The 27021-nt window shown below is 21.4% G+C and overlaps 6 protein-coding genes across 6 annotated transcripts; 3 read left to right on the forward strand and 3 right to left on the reverse strand.

Annotated features, from left to right (window-relative positions):
* Positions 1-184: 184 nt before the first annotated feature.
* On the reverse strand, positions 185-3367 carry PY17X_1019000 (uncharacterized protein; the record flags this gene model as incomplete). Its single annotated transcript, XM_722845.2, has 1 exon — positions 185-3367. One exon carries the CDS (start codon positions 3365-3367, stop codon positions 185-187), a length of 3183 nt encoding a protein of 1060 aa, XP_727938.2.
* An 870-nt stretch (positions 3368-4237) lies between these two features.
* On the reverse strand, positions 4238-7531 carry PY17X_1019100 (uncharacterized protein; the record flags this gene model as incomplete). Its single annotated transcript, XM_726236.2, has 1 exon — positions 4238-7531. The coding sequence occupies one exon, from the start codon at positions 7529-7531 to the stop codon at positions 4238-4240; it is 3294 nt and encodes a 1097-aa protein (XP_731329.2).
* Positions 7532-8558: 1027 nt separating this feature from the next.
* On the forward strand, positions 8559-8825 carry PY17X_1019200 (cytochrome b-c1 complex subunit 6, putative; the record flags this gene model as incomplete). The annotated part of the gene is made up of 1 exon (XM_723358.1): positions 8559-8825. The coding sequence occupies one exon, from the start codon at positions 8559-8561 to the stop codon at positions 8823-8825; it is 267 nt and encodes an 88-aa protein (XP_728451.1).
* Positions 8826-9482: 657 nt separating this feature from the next.
* Positions 9483-15276, reverse strand: PY17X_1019300 (conserved Plasmodium protein, unknown function; the record flags this gene model as incomplete). The annotated part of the gene is made up of 2 exons (XM_022956243.1): positions 9483-14665; positions 14817-15276. 2 exons carry the CDS (start codon positions 15274-15276, stop codon positions 9483-9485), a joined length of 5643 nt encoding a protein of 1880 aa, XP_022813311.1.
* Positions 15277-18698: 3422 nt separating this feature from the next.
* Positions 18699-22082, forward strand: PY17X_1019400 (phosphoenolpyruvate carboxylase, putative; the record flags this gene model as incomplete). The annotated part of the gene is made up of 1 exon (XM_724788.2): positions 18699-22082. The coding sequence occupies one exon, from the start codon at positions 18699-18701 to the stop codon at positions 22080-22082; it is 3384 nt and encodes a 1127-aa protein (XP_729881.2).
* A 747-nt stretch (positions 22083-22829) lies between these two features.
* Positions 22830-26996, forward strand: PY17X_1019500 (conserved Plasmodium protein, unknown function; the record flags this gene model as incomplete). Its single annotated transcript, XM_022956244.1, has 1 exon — positions 22830-26996. One exon carries the CDS (start codon positions 22830-22832, stop codon positions 26994-26996), a length of 4167 nt encoding a protein of 1388 aa, XP_022813312.1.
* Positions 26997-27021: the final 25 nt, after the last annotated feature.

The raw sequence follows: 27021 nt of genomic DNA on the forward strand, positions 1-27021 counted from the left end.
TATACATCATTCTAGCGTTGTATATTTAAATCATTCGAATTGTAAAAGAGTTGTTAATTTATGCAGCTTGTAAAAATATAAATTGAATATAAAAAAAGTTTTCAAATATAATTAAAAAAAATTTTACAAATGATAAAAATGTTGAAAAAAATAATGTTAAAAATAACACAAAACAAAAAATACATTAATTAGCGACTTGCTTTTTTTCCTGTTTTTCAATAGATTGTGTCTTTTTTAACACTAATTTTTTATATTTTTTATAGTTTTCTTTCAACATAAACATAACGTTTTTGTGAGAAAAACTCAAGATATCAAATATGAAAAACGGTATTAAAAAATATGTTCCCCATTTAGCCTCATTTGCCCATCTCGATAGGAGAGTTAAAAATACAAAATAAAAAAAATAATGTGTTTGGTATATATGTTGTTCACACAATTCAAAAAAAATATTGTCTTTGAAAAAATATTTCATAAATAAAAATGTAATAGAACGGGGTTGATTTTTTTCATTATTAAAAAGTTCATCACCATCAAAAATAATGTTACCAAAATCGTAATTTAATTTTTTTAAATCTTCTACCTTGAAAATTATATTGAATTTTTTATTTTCTTCAGGATCACGGAAACCATTTAATATTGGAATAGCCATAGTTACGGGTATTGGATCATAATTTACATTTATGTTATTACTTATAACTGCACTTTTTTCAAAGTCCTCATAATATTTATCATCATAAAATATTGGCATTCCAAATGTTATAGAATATATTTTTATATACACGCTATTATGGTCATTATCATCATTTCCAATATCATCAATATTATTATTAACTTTTGTCTTTACACCTTGTTCACGTAATATATTTTCCAAATAAAGGGAACTCATATTAGCCATTGATGCCCCAAAAGAATGACCAGTAAAAATAATAACATAAGGGTTTTCCTTTGAGTATTTAGATTTTGTATTTTTTATTTCATTTAAAATTTTTTTTTTTAAAATATGCAAATATGGTTTAACAGCTTTTTTAAAAATGTATAAATAAGCTTTATGTACTTTCCCTTTAGTTAAAAACGGGTAAGGAGTTAATTCATATATTAAATTAAATAGCCAAATAAATGGGCTTGACGTACCTTGAAAAGCAACAATATGTTCTACTAAATGAAATTCATTTTTATCATAATTAGGAATAGAATATTTTTTACTTCTTTTAAAAGATACAAACATTTGTAATTCATCAATATATCTAAAAAATTTTTGATCATTTTGTTGAATATGACGTAAACTAATTATATGTGGAACTAACACACTTCCTATATGATCTATATACCAAGGATTGGGTACAAAATTGGAAGTTTCCCATTTTTTTATTATATTCCACATTTTATTTAATAAATATACTTTATGTATAAATAAATAACAAAAATACCATGTTTGATATAATTTTAAATTTTTATCAGAAGAATTTGAAATGTCTTTAAATAAGTCAATGTTTATTTTAAGTTCGATATTTCTAGGAATAAATATATCAATTACATTTTTATTAAAATATTCGAATATTGGTAAATCTAATATATTGTCTTTAAAAAATATATTATTTTTCTCTTCTTCCGTTAAAGAATAATGTTCCTTTAAATAACTAGAACATCCAAACATAATCGTAAATATAAAATTTAATATTTCATACCACTCTTTATTTCTTTCTATTATGTTATTTAGACATTTACCTATATTAACTTCGTTTTCAGATTCTTTTATTATTTCTTCATTTAAAATAAATATAATATATAATAAATTGGACTCTTTTATATGTTTAACACATTTATTTATTGATAATATTTTAAAGGCTTTTATTACATTTAAAAATAAATGATATAAAATAAATTTACTTTTTGTAATTTTTATTTTATTTAAATGTGGATTTTGTTTTAAATGATATGATAAAAAACATACTCTCTCAACAAAACTACTACCCAATGGTAAATATTTACCATTACATAAACTAAACTTTAAATAAAATTCTTTAAACATGGTTGGGCGGATGTCTATTTTACTTAAATTTGCATAATAATTTATTTCCTGAAAACTTACATTATTATTTTCATCATTAAGCAAAACAAAATTGTTATATAAATTATTTTTTATATATTTTTCATTTACTATATGTAAATTATGTAAAGGGAAATTATAATCCTTATGATATTTCATTTTTAACATATATTCATTTTCATAATTTATATTTATTAAATTACGGCTTTTAATTATATCGCTATAATATTCATCTAATTTGTTCTCTTTTAATTTATTACGATAATTTTCCAAATCATTTTTATATCTTACATACACGTTGTTTATATCATCTAGTTCGCATACACCTTCCACAAATTCATATTCATCTTCATTTATATCGTCTAAATTATTAGATGTATTATCGGTTATATCAGAGTCACCACTATTTGTGGATTTATTTTGTTCATAATTTTTGGAACTTAGTTCATTTATAATATTTTCTATTTCATTTAAATGTTTATTTATTAATTCATCATCATCTTCTTCATCGTCTTCTTCATCGTCTTCTTTATCATCTTCTTCATGAAAACTTTTATTTTCATCTTCTTCGTTTATTATGACTAGAATATTTTTTTTATCCATAATTTTTAATATTTCATCATCAATTTGTGTGTATTTCTGAGTCGATACATTTTCACAATTTTCACAATTTTCATAATTTTCACAATTTTCATTTGATCTTACATCAAACATGTTCTTATTAGTATCTAGTTCTACTCCTGAATTTTCATTATTATTTATTTTGCACATTTCTACATTTTCGTCGTTTTTTCTCATAATTTTTTCCTCGTTTTTTTCTTTTATAATATTTTTGTCTGAATCAACATATTTTTTTATTTGTGTATTATCAGTGTCAATGATTTTATTATCTGATATTTGTGCCTCCTCATTTGGAGTTTTATCGGTTTTTAATTTTAGTGTAGTAATACAATTATTATTTTTTTTCATACACTGGTTTCCCTCTGCATGTATTCCACATTTTTCATCATTTATATTTTTACAATTAATATTATAAATTTCTGTTTCTTTTCGAACATTTATACGAGTTGTTGATATTTCATTTACTGAATTATCAGTATTATCGTTAATATCCCAATTGTCATTATTTGAAAATAATTTCCTATTTATTAATAGGTCCTGTTTTACAAAAACTGGGATGCCAGTCTTTATAATGTTTATGTATTCTAAATTTGTATCAAATAAAAATAAATTTATATTAATAAATGAATTATATGTCAAAAAGCTATTGGTAAATACATGCATTAATGCAAAATAATATAAGTTTAAAGATAGTCTCATTTTTTATTTTTAAAACGTTATTTCGAAGCCAAAATTACTGAACTTGAAACAATTGGACAGATTTTCGTTATATATATTTTAACATATTAAAAAAAAAATATAATTTTTTGGTTTCAAATTACTTCTATATTTGCCAATTATGGATAGACATATATAGAGAAAGAAATGTAGTTATGTATTTAACAACATATACATTTTTTATATACAAAAAAATATACACACAATTCCATTTTGCATTGAAAAAAAAACTTTTTTTAAATAAACCACATGCAAAAAAAATGTTTTTTTTCTACAAATACATTTGTATTTGCCCACATGCAAAATTTGCATTTAAACCAATATAACAAAAAAAAAATAAGAAAAAATAGGTTTAATATAATGTAATAATAATGAAAAAAAACATTTTTTTTTTATTTCCCCTTTTAAGTATGTAGCAAGTACCCATAAACCACAATTTTTTTAATTCATATATACAAAGAAAATATTTTGTAACTAAAAAAATACAAGTATACAGTTAGAAAATTATATATTTTAAAACACGATTACAATCAGTGTCATATATTTGAACAGGTATATTATATATATTCATAATATATAATTTTACATTATTTGTGTATGTAAATAAACAAGGAAATATATATAATACATATACAACGTATATATATTAAAGAACAATTACACATATATACGTGACTAATGTATATATATATATATATGTACATATAATATAAATAAATTATATTTCCATAATATCTGTTTTTGAAATATAATCCTAAGTTAGGCGGTTGTAAACCGTGTATGATCTATAATAATATTAATAAGTGTGTATACATATGTTTTATTTTATATGTGGTCCAATTTAATTATATTTCATTTTCTCTTCTCCTCAAAATATTTCGTATAATTAGCACCTTTTTTAAATGTGAAATATTCAAGTTCAATATTTTCATCGTTTTCTTTTTTTTTCTCAACTATAAAATTTGCTTCGTCATTAAAATTAAAAATTTTTTCTTCTTTCTTTTCATTATTGTTTAGTAAATCACTATTCACATTATTTCCCTTTTCTATTTTATCATCACGCAATATTGATTCCTCATTATTTTTTTTTTCTCCCCTATCATTAAAGCTATTATTAGAAATTGCCTGATGATCATCGTCATTTATAAAATCTTCTTTTGAATAAGAAGATCCCTTTTTCAAACTAACTGAAAAATTAACAGATGAACTATTATCTGTTTCATGTAAAATGTTTGAATTTAAGGAAACAAAATCTAATACACATTGAGCTTGATGAATAGTATATATTTGCTTAATTATGGTTTTGATATTATATGTAGGCGTTTTAATTAACGTTTTAATAACTTCTTTTATTAGTTCATCATAATTTAATTTTAATTTTGAATTATGGAATATAGATTTTACTATGAAAGAAAATATAATTTGATCATATATTTCCCGTTGGGATTTATTAATAAACTCTTCAAATGTTAGTATTTTCTCCGTTCCGTTATTATTTTCTTCGATATTTTTACCTTGCATTTCCTTTTTTTTCAAATAATTTGCGTATAATTTTTTCCCTTGTGCACGAAACAAAGTTATAGGTACATTTAACGAAGTTATTTCCATTAATTTTTTATATGCTCCCATTCTTCTTTGTTCAACACATTTATTTTGAATATCTATCATTGCTCTGTTTTCAATTTCTGTATATAACTCATCTTTTGTTTTATTATACTTTTTAAAAATATAATCATCTATTTTTTCTGTTCCACTTTTTCGCATTTTTATATCAATTACATTTACTTCTAATACACATTTAATTAAATCGCTTTTTCCTAATATATAATCATTTAATGTTTCATCAATATCATCAGCTTTATCATAATCATTAGGATCACACAGATTTTCAAAAATTTCTTTTGTTTTACTGTTTTCATTATTATATGATGGAATTTTTTTATCAAGTGAATTCATATTTTCTTTTAATATTTCTTCTAGATATTTATCAAAATTTTTCTTAAAGTTTAATTCGTCATCATTATCATTTACATTTGTTTCTTTGTTTTCCATTTCTTCATCAAACTCGTTGTCATTTTCAAGGATATATTCAATATCTTCTTCCTTGTTTGGAAGGTAATATATTTCCCCTGTTTTATCATTTTTTTCATTCATTTTTTTTGTAATTTCTTCTTCTTTACCATCATTTTCATTTGGGCTTGTCTCATCTTTTTTTAGATATTTCTCCAAATTATTGTTGTCAAAAAATTTATTTTCATTACTTTTTAAAATTGATTCGAGTTTATCAAAAACTTTGTTATTTTTTAATTTTTTAATTTCCATATAAATAATTTCTCGAAATTTATTTATACTATCTTTGCTAATTTCGTTCATATTTTCAAGGTCTTTTTTTGTATCCTTATCGATTGTAATAATGCTATCATTCCCATCATTTTTTTTTTGTTGATTTTTAAAATAATCTTGGAATAAATTTACAGGTATATATACTGTGATATTTTTTTTATCATTTTTACCCATTCCTATTAAAGATTCATTAAAACCAATTGGATTGTAATTTTCTTTTATTGATACAATCGTATTTTCCATAGATATAGCTTCACTAGGTAATTGATATCCTTCTTTAAAATAATTCATATACTCTGAATTTTTTAAAAGTTCGTTGTAATAATTTTTATAATTTTTATTTCCAAATTTACCATAATGATTTACATCATCATTTGTATTGTTAAAATATATTTCATCTTCTTCACGAGATAATGAAGTCGTATCGTTCCCTTCCTTCATTTCTTTATTATAATAATCTGAATTGTTTATAAATTTTTCTTCATCTTTATCCACATCTATTAATTCGCTTATTTTGTTGCTTCCAAATTTGTTTACTTCCTCAATACTAATATTTTCGTAATTTTCCACTTTTTCTTTCTTCTCACTAAAACAGTTATTTAAACTACAAAATTCATCATAATAAGTATTATTAAAACTGTAAACCCACCCCTTTGAAACATTTATATATACATCATTATTCCAATCAACTTTGTGATTTTTATCAGTATCGATTTTAATTTCGAGTTCATTATTAATATACTTTAAAAATTCTTTAAAAGTATTACCTTTTTCATATGGTGGTACCTTTACAACTATATCCAAATTAATATATGGTCTGTTAAACTTTATTATTGGAAATATATCAATAGAAAAATTTAAAACTATATCATCAAACTTACTTATATTTATATGATCAATTTTATTCAATAATCTAGGTGCACCTATTAAATATAGGTTGTTCATTTTTTTATAAACTTTTATAATATCTTCATTAATATATTTTAAAAATATTTTAAAATATTCATTTTTATCTATATAATTAATTAAATTATTAATCGGAACATCATTTAAATAGGAATATTCATATTTATTTTCTTTCAATTTTATATTTTTATATTCTTTTACACATTTATCGTAATAATATTCCCGAAGTTTACTTTTTATTCCTATTGTTAATGAAATATCACTGTTCTCATTTTTTTCATCCACATATTTTATACTTAAGTAATTTTTTTTCATATTATCAATTAATCTGTTTTGTTTTTCTTTGTCCACTTCATTCACTTTCTCCATATTACATTTTTGTTCCATATTTTCATTTTTATTCCCCATCTCTTCTTTTTTTCCATTTTCGTTTAAGTGAAATTTATTCTTTATTGTAAAAATATGTTTTTTTTCATTTCTCCATTTATAGAATTTATTTCGTATTCCATTGTTACTTGCTATATTTATAAAAAATATATATTTTTTTAACAAGCTAGTGCAAAAAAATTCATGCACATTTTTTTTTTTTGATTTTATGTCATATATATATTGGCTGTAATTATTACTATTATTTCTATGATAATTAATGTTATTAATTTCCCTTTTTTTATGAAAGTTGTCCAATTTTAAAGGAAAATAAAGTATATCATATTTACGATCATTAATTTGCTTTTTTTTTTTTTTATATTCTTTATAATTAAAAAAAGCTAGCTCATTTTTTGTGTGTGCAATTTTCTTATGAATAGTATTGTAATGTATTCCACAAATATGATGAAAAAAAAAAAAACATAAAAAAAAAAAAAAAAGGAAATTAGCTAGTTTATTCCGTATAACCATATTCATACAACTATCATATTAATACGAGCATATGTTCACATTTATCTACATATATATATGCTAAATATATAGTATTTATTTTATACTTTATTTAATCAAAAAAACATATAAGTTCCATAATCATTTATTTTGGCTGTGATATTTTTTTTTTAACACAAATCGAAATGTATAAAGTTTAGTTAAATGCATGTATTTGTTTCCATATAGAATGCCCACCTTTCTGTGTACATTTTTTATGCAACTGTTTCAAAGACAACATTTTGCTATAAATATAAAATATATAATTATACTAATATAATAATAAAGATAAAAATTATAAAAAATTATAAAATATATACATAAAATGCATAAATATTTTTTTAAATGTGCTTGAAACGGTGAAGCACTCAATACTATCACTGTTTCATTTTACTATATTTTTATTTTTAAAATATAATATAAATTTTCATCTTAAATAATTCCATTTTATTACAAACATCAGTATAATATTTGCTGGTATATTATAATTTTATATATTTTTTTCCATTCGTGAACTGTATTTTTCTATAGTATGCGTGCAATATAAAAATTATTTATATGCATATATAATGATATATACATTTACTGCATTATTGTAATTTTTATATTATTTTAACAATAATAACTATTATTTACAATGTAATAACAATTTTTTTAATATAAAAAGTATTATATATTATTTACCCTTGGTAAAAATAAACAAAATATTATAAACTTTTAAAATTATAAACAAATACATAATTAACAAAAAGAAAACAAAATACAATTTCAGGGGGAAAGGCATTCATTAGTGTATTTCAAAAAGTTACAAGATAAAAATTATTTTTTCTTTTTTTATCAAAATATATTAAATTTTTGGAACATTTTTTTACCTTGTTTATTATTACATAAAGTCACGGATAATAAAATATTAATTTTTCTTTTAAAAGAAAAAAACACACAAAAAAGATTATGCACACGCCTAATCAAAGGAATACATTTAATATATGAAAACCTAAGACATGTAAATATGTCGTATCCATATAATACAGAATTTTTTGTTCGTTACCCAAAATTTAAAGAGAGAGATGAAAAAGATAGAACTACCGATCCTAGAATAGAACTAGAAAAAAAATGCGAAGTAAAATGTGTGCGCCCAGTGAATGAATATAAAAATTGCGTAACCAGAGTAAAGGCTAGAACTGACAATAAAGGAAATTGCCTAGGCCAGTATGAAGAGTTATATATTTGTATTGACCATTGTGTGGCGAAGGATTTGTTTAATTACTTAGTCTAGGATTGGCTTAGCACATACATACACGCATATAATATGTATGCATGTATGTATGTGTGCATATATCTAATTATTCCATTCCTAAAAAAACCTATAATAAAACCCTTATAGTTCCATTTTATATTTAAATTTTTTTTTTCCAAAAGCTTTATGATTTTATATTTTTATATCGATTTCTATATATATTTTTTTTAAACAAATGAAAATACTTGCGTATAGTTAAAAAAATTATGTATCTACTACTTGTAGTAATATACACACGAAAATTGTCACATATAAATCCATGCAATCTAACATGGATATATGCATAGACACATATGCATATTTATGAGTAGCAGATAAATGGGTACATCGAAAAAAAAAAAATTGTTACAATAAATGTGAAAGAAATAATCAAAAAATATAATATTCGAAAACATACAAATATATAACACATTATACACATAATAATAATAATTATAAATTATTTTCATCGATAAAACTCGGAGGACTCGTTAAATGAGGATAAAGGGTGTAGCGGAATTCGATGGAAAAAAATAAAAAAAAAATAAAAAATATAAAAAAAATAAAAAAAAATAATAAAATAAATGAATGAAAAGGTAAGGTAGCTCAGATTTACACTGTTCTACATTTCTGAGTTGCCAAATAATCAAAGAAAATTCACAAAATGGATGACATTTTTATAAACGAAACAGTTGAACTAAGTTCGCTTATAGCACAATACATACGGCCTGGTTTGTCATAATTTTTATCGTCAAAATTATAATTGACATAATCAATAATGCATTCGATATTTTGCTCTTTATTATTTTCAGATAACAATAAAGATAACTTATCATTGTTAATCATGCTATTTTTATCATCTATTTGAGATGATAATGTTTCATTTTTTTTATTTTTTGAAGATACATCAACATTTTTATTTAAATTATTATTATTATTATATATATATCCAATATTGTTATTATTACTGCCACCACCGTCATTAGTATTAACATTACTGTGTATATATTTTTTTTGAACTTTTCCTTTTAAACCCCTTTGAATATGTTTTGATGCAATTGATTTATTTATCCTATGAATTGTCGAATTTATATTATTTTTTTTTTCTAAAATATTATTTTTATTATTTTCATTTATATATATTCTTTTTAAAAAGTCATAAAAATATTTTTCATATTTGGGTTTAATAATTACTTCTTTTTCTTCTGATTCAAATATTATATTTATAAATTTAAAAACTTTTTTTTCATTTAGTTTACTACTAAAACGTTTTAATAGCCAAACTGCTTTATTAAATAACTGTTCACATTTTTCAAATAATGTAACTAATTTTTTATTAAACATTATTTTATATCTTTTTTTATAAATCCTTTTAATATCTGATGAAAAGTTTGTATCACTATATGGCATTCTTTTTTTTTTTTTCTCAGGTTCAGTATAATAATTTTTAAAGTAATTTTCTTCTTTATTAATATTAAAATAATTTCTATTATTTTCATTTTGTTCATTGTATACTATATCCATATACACACTGCTACTTTTTTCTGACTCGTTCAGGTTTTCATATTTATCAACACTGTTACTTTCATATTCATCATTTCCAACAAAAAACTTGTTTCCCTTCGAATCATTCTCATTTTTTTCTGATACTACAAAATTATTTCTCATAGGACAACCTAAAATATTATTATTACTATTACTATTAAATCTAATAATTTTAGTCGGATAATTTGAAGAAGTTGTTTTGTAGTTTCTCACAAAAGAAGAATGATCAAAATTATTATAATAATTCGATTTTTTATTTAACATAAATGATTTGTTACTGTCATCTATAAGTCGCTTTAAAAATTTATTTGGATTTTTTTTTTTATGCATTTTTTTTATAATATTAAACATTTTTATAAGTATATCCTGTATTTTTTTAATATAAATAAATTTTGAATTCATAATAGTATTAATATAAGAAATAAAAAAAGCTTTGTATGTACACTCTAATAAATCTAATATACTTAAATTTAATAAATTGTCTAAATTTAACTCTCCAACAAAAAATGTATTAAAAGGACATTTAACATCTTTTATATAATTATAATTTTCTTTTACATAATCAAACATTATCTTTAAATAATCATTTTTTTTATAATATTTCATTTTAATTTCTTTATATATATTTTTTAAATAATTTGTATCAATATTAATAAAATAACTATTTTTTATACATTTATAACAATGTTTTAATACATTCTGTGATGAGTATATTTTTTTTCCTATATTTAATTTATACCACTTTATGAAATCTTCAAAAGTTACATTCTCAATATTTTCATCACAATGTTTTAATATATCATAAATTAATGTTATCATATCATCTTGACTATTTACTTTTTTTGTTATAGCATTATTTTTAGTTATAAATAATTCAATATTATTTAAAGGATAAGGAAAAAAATTTGATATTATTATATTTTCCATAAAACATATTCGATTATTTTTGTTAAAATTTTCTAACATTACTGGCTTACGTATTTCGTTTATATTTTTGGCTCCAAAAATAGTTGTCTTGTTTCTACTACATATACCCTTAAAATTGTCATTTTTTTCATTTTCTGCACTTTGGTTTTTTTTTTCATTTTCTACACCTTGGTTTTTTTTTTCATTTTCTACACCTTGGTTTTTTTTTTCATTTTCTACACTTTGGTTTTTTTTTTCATTTTCTGCACATTGGTTTTTTTTTTCATTGATAACATCAACACTTTTTGGAAACGACTCGGTGCTTTCTTTTATACTTAAGAAACTTTCGTTAACATAACTTATGTTATCATTAGATGATGATATTGAATTGGAATTTTTATTTTTATTTTTATTTTTATTAGTAGAAAAATTATTTAATAGATTCGATGGAATTGTGATTGATTCTGTAGATGTTGCATTTTCTGTTAAATTTATATTTTCAGTTGAACTTTTCATTTCACATGAATAAAATACATTTTCTTCTGAATTAACAATTTTAGTAAAATGAGAAGTTATATTATTAACTTCATTTATATAATAATTTGGATATAAATCTGAATAGGGCTCATTTTTTTTTTTGTTTTGAATTTGACCTCCTTTTTGTATATTTATTTGATTAGCAATAGGACATATATTTTTTAATTCTTTTTTTTTGTTAACTTTTGTTCTCATTTCATTAATCTTACATTGTTGTATTGATATATTTAAAGCTTTTATACATTGTGATAATATTGAACAAGAATAGGAATAAATATTTAAAGGTCCATATGATAAATATAAATAATCATTATATATATATTCATTATTTTCATATTTATTTCTTATATTATCAAAAAATTGATTCCAAATATAATAAAAAGTTTTTATATTACTTGAATGGCTAATTAAATAAAAAAATAAAATTGAAATTTTTTCTTCATGATGACATAAAAAATATTTTTCTTTAATTAATAAAAAATCTTTAATAAGTTTTTGTATTCTTGCATTTTCGAGTTTTTTTTTCTTTTTTTTCTCATTCATTTTTTTTAAATTTATATATTTTATTTTATTTTTTATTTTTTTCTTAGACCCTAAATTTCCTCGTTTTAAAAATATACCATTTTTACTTAACACATAATATATTTCTCCGGATTTGTTGGGACACACATTATCCTCATTTTGTTCGCCATTTTGTTCGCCATTTTGTTCGCCATTCCGTTCGCCATTCCGTTCGCCATTCCGTTCGCCATTTTGCTCACAATTGTTTTTTTCTTTGCTTTTTTCTTTGCTATTTTTATTAGTAGACATATCAAATGCCCCAGCAGTCCCATTAGATATCACATCTCTCGTTATAGCAAGCCCGCTATGAATTTTTTTTCCAAGAAATGAATTATTTATGTCGTTCATACTTGCATACAAAAGTCTATATCGTTTCACAGATTTTACATTACTTTTTTTTTCATCTTCATTATTGCTACTATTGTTTTGACTATAATTACCACTATCATTATAATACTCGCTACTACTATCGTTATAATCGTTATTTCTACTATATCTATATGTAGTGTTATTCCAGTGATATATTTGTTTTTTATTGTTACTAAACATATTGTTAATAATCTGATCAAGATAATACCTTGTTGGTTCATCATCAACATTAAAGCAACTAAAAAAAGGTATATCACAATCTTTTAACCATTCCATATTTTTTAGTAAAATAAATTTAACTACATAATTATGAATAGAAGAAAAATCATTATTTTTCATTTTTGTATTTTCGCTATTATCATTATTTTCGTTATTTTCACTATTATCATTTTTTTCGTTATTTTCGTTATTTTCGCTATTGTCATTTTTTTCGCATCTTTGCCTTTTTAATCCTAATAATTCATTATAATACAATTTTAAAATATTTTTTAGCAAATAGCTATTTTTACCTTTAAATTTATCGCTAGTAATAAATCTAATTTTCCAAACACTATTAATTTTATTATTTTTTTTTTTCATTTTCCTAATTTCTGACTGTCCATATCCATCACCCTCATAAATATTCATAATTTTATTTTCCATGTTACTAATAAAATTCAAAATGGAAATACTTATATATGGGTTATTTTCATATCTTGGAAAATTTTTATGGATTGCCAAAAAATTACACAATTTATTAATATCCTCAAAAGTATGTGTTTTTCGTTTTTTTTTTTTATACACTTTTTTTTTATCATTTACATTATTTATTAAATCATAGTCAGGTTCTAATGACGAAGAATAAAATGCCAAGGATGTGTCAAGGAAATAATTAACATTTTCATCATTTATAGAACTAAAATTATCAACATTGTTACCCCAACTTGTATTATTCAACTCAATATCTCCTGATAATATATTTGATATTTTAACCTTTTTAAAATTGTTTTCAAAATAGTTGGGTTTATACATAATACTATTTTTAACATTATATAAATAATTTTGCATACTACTATTGTTACTATCCCTATTTTCGTTATCATTATTTTCGTTGCCATGTGGGCAATACTTATTTTTTGTGTGCGTTTTTTTTCCATAATAACACATACATATTTTTTTACCATAATAACTATTTTTAATATAATTATATATATTATTTAAATACACATATGGATAACTACTTTTATCATATTTATTTAATCTATATTTATTTCGTAACAAATATATTTTACTTTTTTTTTTTTTTTTTTTTTTTAATTGTTTTTTTTTAACATAATCTTTTAATAATTTATATTTTTCATTTTTTAAATTTATAGATCTTGATATATATTTACAATATGGCTGACTAATCAAATATATGTATTTTAAATAAACGTTAATATTATAAATATTTTTCCCTCTTATATTTGACAAATAAATAAATAAACAAAATAATGATACTAAATGTTCTAAACTAAACCCTTTAAAATAATTATAAAACTTAAACGAATGATAATTAACTTCACATCCAGTCCCTTTATATATTGAAACATAATTTTTATCTTTTTCATTCTTACATAAATTTTTAATAATTTTATCATCAAACTTATTATTCTTGGATGAATTGCAATAAATAACTATATCATCATTTTCTTTTTTATGAATAGAAACATAAGGATTCATACATTTATAATATGTATAATCACTAATAAAAAAATGACCTTGATATATATAACTGTTTTTATCTAACACAACAAACGTAGGAACATGTATATTTACTTCACTAAGAGCTTGTTCTAAACTATTTAATATCAAATTACTTACTGAAAAATTTTCTATACTCATATATTGTTCATCTTCTACATTATTTTTTTCTACTATTTCGAGCTTCACATATTCATTCACTGTAAAGGCGAAAAAGTAATATGAATATAACAATTAAAGGCCTTATGCACATAAAACACACACACACACGTACATATATACACACGTATCTATATATATGCATATACACACACACACACTAATGCCAATACTAATGATGTAAAAGCTTACAAAAAAAAAACTTCTCAATGGGAAAAGTTCGAGAAGGGAAAATGGCTATATCGGGGCAACTTATATTACCATGTAAACAATAAAAGGAATTTACAATTGATACATTCTTATTATAGTTATAAGAGTTATCAGTAAATGGTATAATATTCTGACATTTATTTTTGGGGTAATATATATAATTTAATTTTATTATATAATCTTTTTTATTATATTTTTTTATAAAATTACAAGTGTCATCTACATTCATAATTAACACAAGAGGAGTTAATGGTTTTTTTTTTTCTTCAATATTTATAAAAACATATTTATCTTCATATTTTTTTTTTGTTTCTAATATATTTAACTTCCTCAAACTTACTAACAGATCTTTTGTAAATATTTCAAAATCACTAAGTCTTGTAAAATCTGTATAATCATCTGTATAGATGGTTTCAATTTCATTCCTTTTTAAATAATTCATTATTTTTGTATTATCTTCACTTTTTTTGTTTTTTTCTATCTTTTTTTCTATCTTTTTTTCTATCCTTTTTTTATGTTTGTGCAGGTATTTCCTTTATGTTATGCTTGCACATATGCTTCCCTGTATTTATAAAACCCATTAAAAAAATCTGAACAAATTATACTTAATATTATTATTTAATCGTTAATTCATTTTTTAATATACTCGTTTTGAGGCCTATTTATATATGGCTCTTTTCATTTTTCATAAAGTGTAACAAATGTAATAAAAATATTTAACTTTGATTATAAATCAACTGAAATAAATTAGTTAAAAAATAAAGCTTAAGTAGATTATAATAGCTACAGGCACATACATATATATTATAGAATTTTTTTATAATTTTATTTATTCATCATTCATTAATATTTCACAAATAGTTCGTACCATTTCCTTATCATCATTTTTATTTAAATTTAAACAGATAAAAATATATATACATTTTATTTACTATTGGAAATATAACTTGTAATAAACAAAGGCTATATCATATACAATAATTTTTTTTTTTTTACTATATGTATAAAATAAAAAATTGTATATATATATATATATACATATATATATATATATTTTATTTTTCTCCCTCATTTATTAGACTACATTTATTTTATACAAAACTTGTATAGAAAGATATGAGTTTAACCAAGATGAAGTCACATATATATATATGCATTTTTTTTTATTTGAAAATATCGTAAATACATTTTAATAAAATGTGTTTTATGTTTGAAAAAAAAATTAATTTTTAAAAATAAATCAATAAAACGAGATGAAAACACATTGGAAAAAAAAAAAAAAATGATGATATATAAATTTAATAAATTAATATAGTATAATAAAAGAACATATACATACACATATATAAATAGTAATATATACACAATTAAGACCAAAAAACAAAAAAAATAAGTTTATATATTATATCATCATTTATATGTATATCATAATTAAACAAAAATAATTTTTAATAATTTACTTATATTTAAAATATATTATTACTATTTTTATATTATATATACAAAATTAAGTCTTGTCCTTAAATAATTTATATTATTTTACAATTCTTCTATATTTATTTTGGATGGATTTTTCTGGTATGCTTATGAATTATATGAACAAGTATATAAATGTTCGATATATATATCAATAAGAATATAATAGCTACATTTAGGACATATATATTTATTATTCCCTACCATGTTATGCATAAATATAGCTTTTATATAATTATCATTTTCCAACACACCTTTGTAATTTTCTAAAAAAAAATTCATTAATGATTTATTCGAGTTCATTTTTTATAATATAAACTTTATCACACATTTGTTAATATGGCAAATGGCAACACGTCAACATGTCAACATGATAATATGACAGCATGACAACATGGCAACATGTTAAGATATAACAGTAATGAAACTTTCCATATATCCATGTGCATATATATATTCAATTTGTTAGTCATAAATTCTCAGGTTTTAAAATAAGACACCTACATATCACATTTCATAAAGTTGTTATTTTGTATAAAAAAAAAATAAAATATATTAATTATCATATTTTAGACAATAAAATTAATAAAATATATCACACATTATTTTTTATATTTATGATTAATAAAACTCAAATTTAATTTTTATAAAATAATTTTCTCGTAATATTTATATTTCTTTGGAATTAATACATAAAAACAAAAAGAAAAATTATTAATTTGTTCTCAACTTTTGTTATAAAAAATTTATGAATATATATAAGTTTACACATATTTATTAACCCAATGTATCTTTACTTTCTCTCTCTCTCTTTTTTTTTTTTTTTTTTTAATCTCTATATATATATATATATATGTTTGTGTTTCCAACACAACAAACATAAAAACATTTATGTGGTATTACATGCTACATAATTTTATTTTTATATATCATGTATAGGTTGCACACAAAAAAAGGAAGCCAAATTAATTTTTAAATATTTATTCCCAATAATAACTCGGTTTTATATTTAAATCAACTTATTATTAATTTTTTTCTCATATTAATTTTTTTTTTTTTTTTTTTTTTTTTTTTTTTTGGAATGTGTAAGCTTTATTTCTTGGCTATGAAATGCATGCTATAAAACCCTATTTTACTGTTATTTATTTTTTGCAAATAAACATTTTCATATTTTCAAACAAGTTTTATTTCGTTATTTTATATTTCTCCATTTAAAAAAAAAAAAAAAAAAAGTCTAATTCGGTTATGAAATATTTCAAAATATGCAAACAATTGTCATATATATATATATATATATATATATATATACATGCCCCTAATTTATTTACTTTTTACCTTTAATACAAAATTATAAACAAATAACCAACGACTTTATACTATTTCGTTTTTGTTTATATATTTCCATTGTTAATTATAAGTTAAATAAACAAATGAACTTATTTTTTTTGTGTTAATTTTTAAAACTGGTAGACAAATTATATACTATAAACCCCATTTCTATATAAACAAAACATGTTGCAAATTATCAAAAAAAAAAGAATAAAAATATTAAAAAATATAATTTATACAATAATTTATACAATATTTTTATTTAATAATTTTATACAATAGTGTTAAAATTTCCTTTTTTTTTTTGTTTTAAATTATTTTTATTTCAATAATTATATCCATTTTATTTAATTAAAATAATGTCCTACTATTTCTTTGTTTTTATAATATATAGAGCATGTGCCTTAAACATGTAAATAAAAAAATAAAAAAATAAAAAAATAAAAAATAAAAAATAAAAAAATAAACGATAAGTTGAAATAACAATGCCAATAAAACGGATAGAAAAATGACAAAAATCGGATAATAAAATAATAATAATAATAATAATAATAATAACAATCGAATAGTAAAAATATCAGTAAAACCGCAAAGCCAATAAATGAAAATATATCTGTAAAATGAGGATTGCGTACTTTGATTATTAAATTTTTATAAAATACGTACGACAATATAAAATATTTTTATTATCACATAAATGAACTATTTTACAATTTTTTATGAGCGTCCATAATAATTTATATTTTTTTTTCATTATATATATGAACTATTATAGACCGACATTTTGTTTAAACAGAACTATACATCGTTATGTTGTAATACAATAAAACTATAAATTTTTTTATAATTAAATAATACTCCATCATATTCCATACCTTTTCATTACATGCCCTCCTACATATTTTCTTTATCATAAAATTTGGGGATAAATAATTTCGGCATTCCGTTCTCTCCCCTATTCTGCTTTTCCGTGTCTCAAGCAGTTATATACATTTTTTTATTTTTTTTTATTTTTTTTTATTATTATTCATTTTTACATTGCTAAACTAGCCATAAAAAATGGAAAATAATCCGAATATTTCAGAAGTTGGTGGGGAAGATGACGGAAAATTAAGGTTTTTGATAGAAGGTAAAATGATGGAAACACAATATTCAGTTGATTTTATTAAACCCTTAAAAGGTGATATAAAAGCATTAGATTTTTTATTATTTGATATGTTAAAAAATAACTTACCTCCAAATTTGTACGAAATATTATGTACAATTCATGATTTATCCGAAAAATATAGTGAAAATCCTACTAATGAAAATTTTGAATTATTAAAAAATTGTGTATATAATTTAAAAGATGAATATCTTGGAACAATTGTAAACGCATTTGGTCATATGTGTGTATTATCAAATTTTGCTGAATGGGCACATAGAGGAAGAAGAAGGAAAGCATTTGAAAAAGCTTTTATTCCTAACGATAAAATATATGGTGCTGTTTACGAAACATTAAGAGGCACCTTTAATATATTAATAAATAACGGAATAAATATAAATGATATTTATGATCAAATATGTAACCAAACTATTGAATTTGTTTTAACTACACATCCAACACAAGCTATTAGAACCTCACTCTTAAAAAATTATATACAGTTAGGAGAATTATTACTAAAACTTGATAACACAAATAAAGAATTATATAAAAAAAAATTATTATGTGATAATTTAAAAGCTTATTTATTATCATCTTGGAAAACAGATGTTATTAGACGAATAAAACCAACACCTATCGATGAAGCTATAACTTTACTTGATATAGTTGAAAATTGTATTTTTTACAGAATACCAAATATTATTAGATATATAGATAATGTATTATTAGAATATAATATGCCTCCTATTAAATTAAAATCAAAAATATGTTTATTTTCATCATGGGCAGGTGGTGATAGAGATGGAAACCCTTTTGTTTTACCAGAAACAACAGAATATGTTTGTTATATGAATAAAATAAGAGGTTGTGAATTATTTATTCCTATGATTGAAAAACTAATCAGAGATTTAACAATACACCAATGTACTGTTCATTTTAAAAATTATGTTAAAAATTTAGAACATAATATATCTGATATTATTTTTGATAAAGATCAATATAGATTAGGAAAAAAATTCCAATGGTTTTCTCCATTTTCAAAATATAATAAAAAAGAAATATATAGAAGAGTACTTTTAATTGTTTTAACAAAATTAAAAAGTGTTGTATATGTATATAAAGCATTAATATCTGGTGATTCTGTTGATCCAGATTTTCAAAAATTAATGTTTAAGAGTACAGAAGAATTTGAAGAAATTTTATTAGAATGCTATAAAAGTCTTATAGAATCTGGAAATGCATTAATTGCTGAAGGATATTTAAAAGATGTTATTAGAAATGTTAATATATTTGGGTTACATCTTATGAAATTAGATATTCGACAAGAATCAGAAAAACATATACAAGCAATGAATTATATATGTGAAAAATTAAATATAAAAAAATATGAATTATTAAATGAAGAAGAAAGAATAACATTTTTAACAGATATACTTGAATCAAATAGACCTATAATACCAAATAATATAGAACAAGAACCAGATGTATCTTCAGATTTTTTAAATATTATTAAAACTTTTGATATGTGCTCAAAAATGGAGGAAGATGCATTAGGAGCTTATATTATTTCAATGTGTCAAAATGCTTCTGATATTTTATTAGTGGAAGTATTCCAAACAAGTTTTAAAAAAAATATACACAGAAAAACACAACGTGTTGTACCATTATTAGAAACTATACAAGCATTACAAATGTCATCTACTATATTAGAAAATTTAATAAAAAATAAATGGTATAGAAATCATTTAAAAAATAATTTTGATAATATCCAAGAAATAATGATAGGTTATTCTGATTCAGGAAAAGATGGTGGTCGATTAACTTCTGCATGGGAATTATTTAAAGCACAAGAAAAACTAGTACAAGTCGGGGCAAAATATTCTATCGAAATACGATTCTTTCATGGAAGAGGTGGTAGTGTTAGTCGAGGTGGTGGGCCACAACATTTAGCAATTTTATCTCAACCAATTAATACAATAAAAAATTATACAAGAATAACTATACAAGGAGAAGTTATTACACAAGATTTTGGGTTGAAAGGTATGGCATTAAGATCCGTTGAAACATATATTAGTGCACTTTTAAAATGTTCTTTATTAAAAAATAGAGTTTTAATCAAACAAGAATGGAGAGATCTTATGGATGATATTAGTGAATTGACTACTAAAGAATACAGAAAAATTGTTTATGAAAACCCTGATTTTGTTAAATATTTTAGATATGCAACTCCTGAAATCGAAATTGGAAAATTAAATTTAGGATCAAGACCATCAAAAAGAAAAAAAGGAAATGTAGAATCATTAAGAGCTATTCCTTGGGTTTTTTCATGGACTCAAAATAGAATGCATCTATCTGTTTGGTTAGGAATTGAAGAAATATATCAATATATTATGGATAATAATAAATTACAAATTTTACAAGATATGTATAAAAATTGGCCTTTTTGTACAAGCTTTTTTAATCTAATTAGTATGGTTATGGCTAAAGCTAGTATAAAAATAGCAGAAGAATATGATATTTTAGTTCCAAACCATTTAAAATATATAGGAGTACAATTACGTGAAAAACTTAAAAAATCAATGGAATTAACTTTGCTTGTTACAAATGAACAAAACTTTTGTGATAATGATCAAATAACAAAAAGATCGATTGAAACTAGAACCAAATGGGTTACTGTTTGTAATTTAATTCAAATACAGGCTCTCAAACGTTTAAGAGAAAAAGAAGAAAACGCAGATCTTGATCCTAATCATTCTGAAGATGATGGTAATAATGATGATAATAATAATGGTAATGATAGTATGACATTAAAAGTGTCTAAAGATAAATTACTTTTAAATCAGATTTCGATCAAAAATGAAGCCATAAATAAAGATGATGATAATACTACTACAAATGATGAACATATAAATAATCCCACAAAAAAATATGATACTGAATATATTTTTAAAAAAACAGATGCATATGATAAACCTGAAGACTTAAAAGATAATTCATATACAAATAGTAGTATTATTATTGATCCACATTTAAGTAGAAAAAAAAGCAAATTAATAAAAAATCCAAAATTTGAACCTCTTTTAAATTATTCATCTCCATGTTTACATAGTGATTTTGAAAATTATCCACTTTATGATGATTATATAGGATCAGAAAATAAATATAATAAAATTATCTCAAAAAATTTTCATTCAAATTATGATGAAGCATCAAAAACTTACATAGATTATGTTTCTGTTAATGATGCTTTAATTGTATCTATAAAGGCAATTGCAGCGGGTATGCAAAATACCGGATAAGTCATATTTCAGTTTATCCTTTGATACATGTATTATATACTACTATATTTATACAATACTCCACCCATATACCCTCCCTTTTTTGTCACATTTCGTTTTTTATGTACTAATCAGTGTATTATACGTATGTATGTACTAATCAGTGTATTATACGTATGTATGTACTAATCAGTGTATTATATGCATTCCTATGCATGTATGTATCTATCTATGTATGTATGCATGTATCTATCTATATACGTATGCGTGTATAATAATTCCAACTATACAGTTTCACAAAATTAATAAAACTTTACTCAAGTGGTATATGGAATACATGAACAAATTCCTCATTATTGAGTTCGCGCTGCACAGAGAAATAAATATATACATATATATGCCATTTATTTTACCAATGTGACAAAATATTAAAAAAAAAACTAAATTAAAAATAAAATATAAATAAATAATAACATATTTAACGACTTGAGAAAAAAGAAAATTAACACCTTTAGGTTATTTCTCTTTTGTCGACACAGTTATAACCCATGCTTGATAATTTTTTTTTTTATGAAAAATTTGAACATGTTCATATCAAGAAGCTAGTTATTATTTATATTTTTATTACACTCCATTGCATTTTATTAAATTTTATTACATTTTATTATTATTTATTACTATTTATTTATATTTATTACTATTTAGTTTTATTTTTACTTTTGTATCCTTCGCAACTCTTTTACTGGTTTCTTAAAATGAGAATACTAAATGATGACCCATGATAATGAACAAAATAAATTTAACGAACGGCTCTTGAATGAGTTCGAAAATCTTAAGGGTTATGAGGCAATTCGCGATGTATTGTCATATCGCTTAAAAAACAAATACAAGGAAGGAAAAATAAACATAAATAAATATCTATATAAATTAATTGAATCGAAATATGTAAATAAAATTTTCTGTGAATTATTTCTTAACAAAAAATTTATGAAAAAATTTGGAAATAATAGTAACATATTTTCTCCATATTGGGTGAAAAAAATTGTTCAAATAAAAAAAGAAAACAATGAACAAAGAGAAGTAGAAATAAATTTAGAAAATGAAAAACCAAATGATCCAGTTTTACTTTACCATGATATAAAAACAGAGACGACATACTATTATACTAGTGAAGGAAATAATTTTTATATTTTTTTCAAAATTAATCATTACATAAATAAGGAGCTATTTTATACCAATACAAATAAGTATATACCATCTATTTTTATATATTTTTATGATATTAATAAAATAGAGAATAATACACTTCCCATTCAAATTTATGATCAAGGAAAAAATGCGTCTTCTATGAATTACCAACTACTTTTAACCAAATATTATGAAATATATAATCATTATAAAAAAGAAATTAATATATTTTTAAAAAATTCTAATAATTTAATTAAAAAAAATATAAAAAAAAAAAAAGAAATACCAATAAATAATACAAATGTGGAAGGGGAAAAACAGACAAATCAAAATTACATAAAAAAAAATATTAATGATGAACAACCAACTAAAATATGTACAGAAAAGCTTTTTATAAAAGATCAAAAAAAAAAAAAAAAAAATATGTACACACAATCTCAATCAATAACAAAAAAAATTGTTGATAATTATGTTTTACTAACCAATTATGAAAATCATAATGAAATATCATATTTTGATTTTATCAACGTATTTGAAAATACTTTCCATAAATATAATATAATTCATTCTAATTTTGAACATAATTTAGCGAAATTAAATTTTTTTGATGGAAAATGGAATAATAAAACTTATGATGAAAAAATAGACATTTATTTTAACTTCAAGGAGAAATATAAAAACGATGGGACTAATAAATTGAGTGATACAGATAATTTAAAAAATTATAAAAAACAGTTACACAAATACCAAACGAATAACTATTTTTCTAAAGAAAGAAATAACATTGTGAAAAATGACCATACCAAGAAATCAGAATTTCACATTTTAATGAAAGAAAACAAAATATTTAATTGGTGGTATAACTCACTTTTTATACTTATTTTGACGAAAAATAAAAACAATTTCAACCAAATAAGTGCAATAAAAAATTTTAAGAAAATTATTCATTTATTGAAAAAAAACAAAAATCAAATAATAAATAATCCCATATATATATATACTACTAAATCTACAGGTGGCAACGAATTTTATATAACATATAATAATGTCAATAAATCCTTTTCTATTTTTATGTCCCCATTTTTAATATATTTTAATAAAGATAAATGGTCACTTTTAAATTTTAATGAATATAATTCCCAAGATCAAAAAAAAAAAAATTTACGTTTCGTGTTAAACATTTTACTTGAGCTATTTCTTTATATTCGTATGATATATTTTAAAAAAAAAAATATAAGAAAACTTAAAGTATACCTTTTGGAAAGGACTTTAAATGGTTATGCGCGATGTAAAATGGTTAGTGCGAAAAATAAAAGTTCCAATTATACAAAGGATAGTACCAAATTAAATCGAAAAAACAACATAACCTATAAGTATACATTTTATTCAGTAGTCGACAATTTTTTTTTAGTACAAGGTGAAAATTATTCAGGGAATAATAAATTATTCAAAAAGATTAAAAAAGTTTTATTAAAATGCACCAATTTCAATAAATATGTTTTCTTTGAATTTTCAAAAACAAAATTGGAACATATTTGTACTTGTATTCATGATTTGATGTCTTGGGCTAATAAATTTGATCATGAAATATTTAAAAATGAAAGGAAAGAACATGTATATATACATTTTGTGCAAAAAAAGACAAATTTTGTCCAGAATTCTATTAATCAGAGTTGTGATAAAACTAATGTAATTAGTAAAAGGGAAAATAACCTTTATAAAATATGTTCATTCAAAATAACATCATATAAAGATAAAATATTACAAATAAGTAAAAACATATGTATGCATTTATTTCACCTTTTTAAATCATTAGAAAAATCACTAAATTCGGATACAATATATATACTAAAACATGCACAATTTATTTTAGTGCGCTTTCCATATATATGTTATACCATATGTTGTGGTAAAAGGAAAGTTCAAAATTTAAAAAGAGTATTATGCAAAACATATGTACGCTATAGAAGTATGTGGTTTTGCAAAAATTATTTGAAAAGTACAGATAAAAATATCTTACATTTAATAAAAAAAAAAAAAAAAAAAGTATTATGGAATATCTTTCTGAACAAGAAAAACATTTTTTTGTTTTGGTACTTATTAAAAATCCAAAAGCTATTAATATATTTTTATTTATGTATGATCACAAATTATTGTGCAAAAACAAAATCACGTTGTTGTTGTTACTGTTCAGTTAAGCATAAAAAAGAACAAAAAAAGAAAGAACCTAAACAAGTTTCTTATGCATATAACATGTTACATAAAACCTTTACCAATTTAATTAAAGAAATTAAAAGCGAAAAACAAAAAAAAAAAATATTTTTACATTTTAGAAAAAATACAAATATTAGCTGTTTATGTAAGGTAAAAAATGGTACATTTTATGAATGTTTAGAAAAATCTAGCTATTTTGATTGCTACAAAAAAGCTAAAAAAAAAAAAAAAAAAAAAAAAACAGCTTTTACACTAAAAAGTGTGCATATGAATGAGTACTTTTTAAAAAATAATAAAAAAAGTGTGCAAATTATACAAAATGGTAATAATAACCAAGAGGAAGGAATAGTTAAGGATACTAACCAAATACAAAACAGCACACTACAACGTAAATATCGCATAGAAGAAAAAAGGTGTTTAAAACAAAAAAATTATTATAACTTTTTCAAGTTAAAGAATATGAAAAAATTAATCATAAAATATGGAAATTGCTTAACTACAAAAGTCAATGAAGAATTTAATATATCGAAAAAAAAGAGAAAGCACATTTTTTTAAACGCAAATAAAGTGAAACACGAACTAATAAAAATAGCACACCTTTTTCAATGCGAAGCAAAAGATATTATTAATTTTGTTGATATAATATCCAAAGAGACGAATCAAACGAAACTTGAAATTTCTACTGAGAAAAATATCAATGGTGATAAAAATATTAGTAGTTATAAAAATAAAGAAAAAGAAAAAGAAAAAATGAAAGATAATCTACAAGAAATTAATCAAACATGTATCCACACAATTGCTATTTCACTGTCTAAAAATATACAAGCTAATAAAAATTTTGCTATTTTTAATATATTACCAATAATATTAAAAGAAAAAAAATCATATATAAACAAAAATGAACAAATAAATTATAAAATAATAAGAGAATTTTTTTATTCATCAGATTATTCACTTAATAAAATATACAATAATAGCAATGTACATAAGTATTATATTAAATTAAATTATTTAGCTTTTTTTATAAATGGACATATGACATATTCTGTTGATATTTTTTCCAATCAATATGAAAAGTTAAATATATCAAATGATAAAATATATTTTTTAAACATAAATAAAAATTATTTAATTAAGAATTTATTCATTGAAACGACTTTATATTTTATAGAATATGTTTTTTCACACATAGCCGAAATTGCTACATTTGTTAAAAGTAACAAATATAGCAGATACCATAACAAGAGGGATAAGAATATAAATAAGAATACATTTAATATATACAAAATATTATGTTATGAAGTGAACGAAAATGAATATAAGCTAAAAAAAAAAATTAAAATAAAAAAAAACGGAAAATTCTTTCTTAAAATATTTGTATTTCCAAAGAAAAACATCCTCTTTTTATATTCTTACGAGAATAAAATCACTAAAAAAATTGGTAGAATATGTAACCCAATTGTAGTTAAATTTTTCAAACAAGATAAATACTATGATACATTTTTAGAAAGCTCATATATTAGGAGTATATGATAATTAATATTTTTGGAAAATATAT

This window comes from Plasmodium yoelii (genome assembly GCF_900002385.2).
Source record: "Plasmodium yoelii strain 17X genome assembly, chromosome: 10".
NCBI lineage: Eukaryota > Apicomplexa > Aconoidasida > Haemosporida > Plasmodiidae > Plasmodium > Plasmodium yoelii.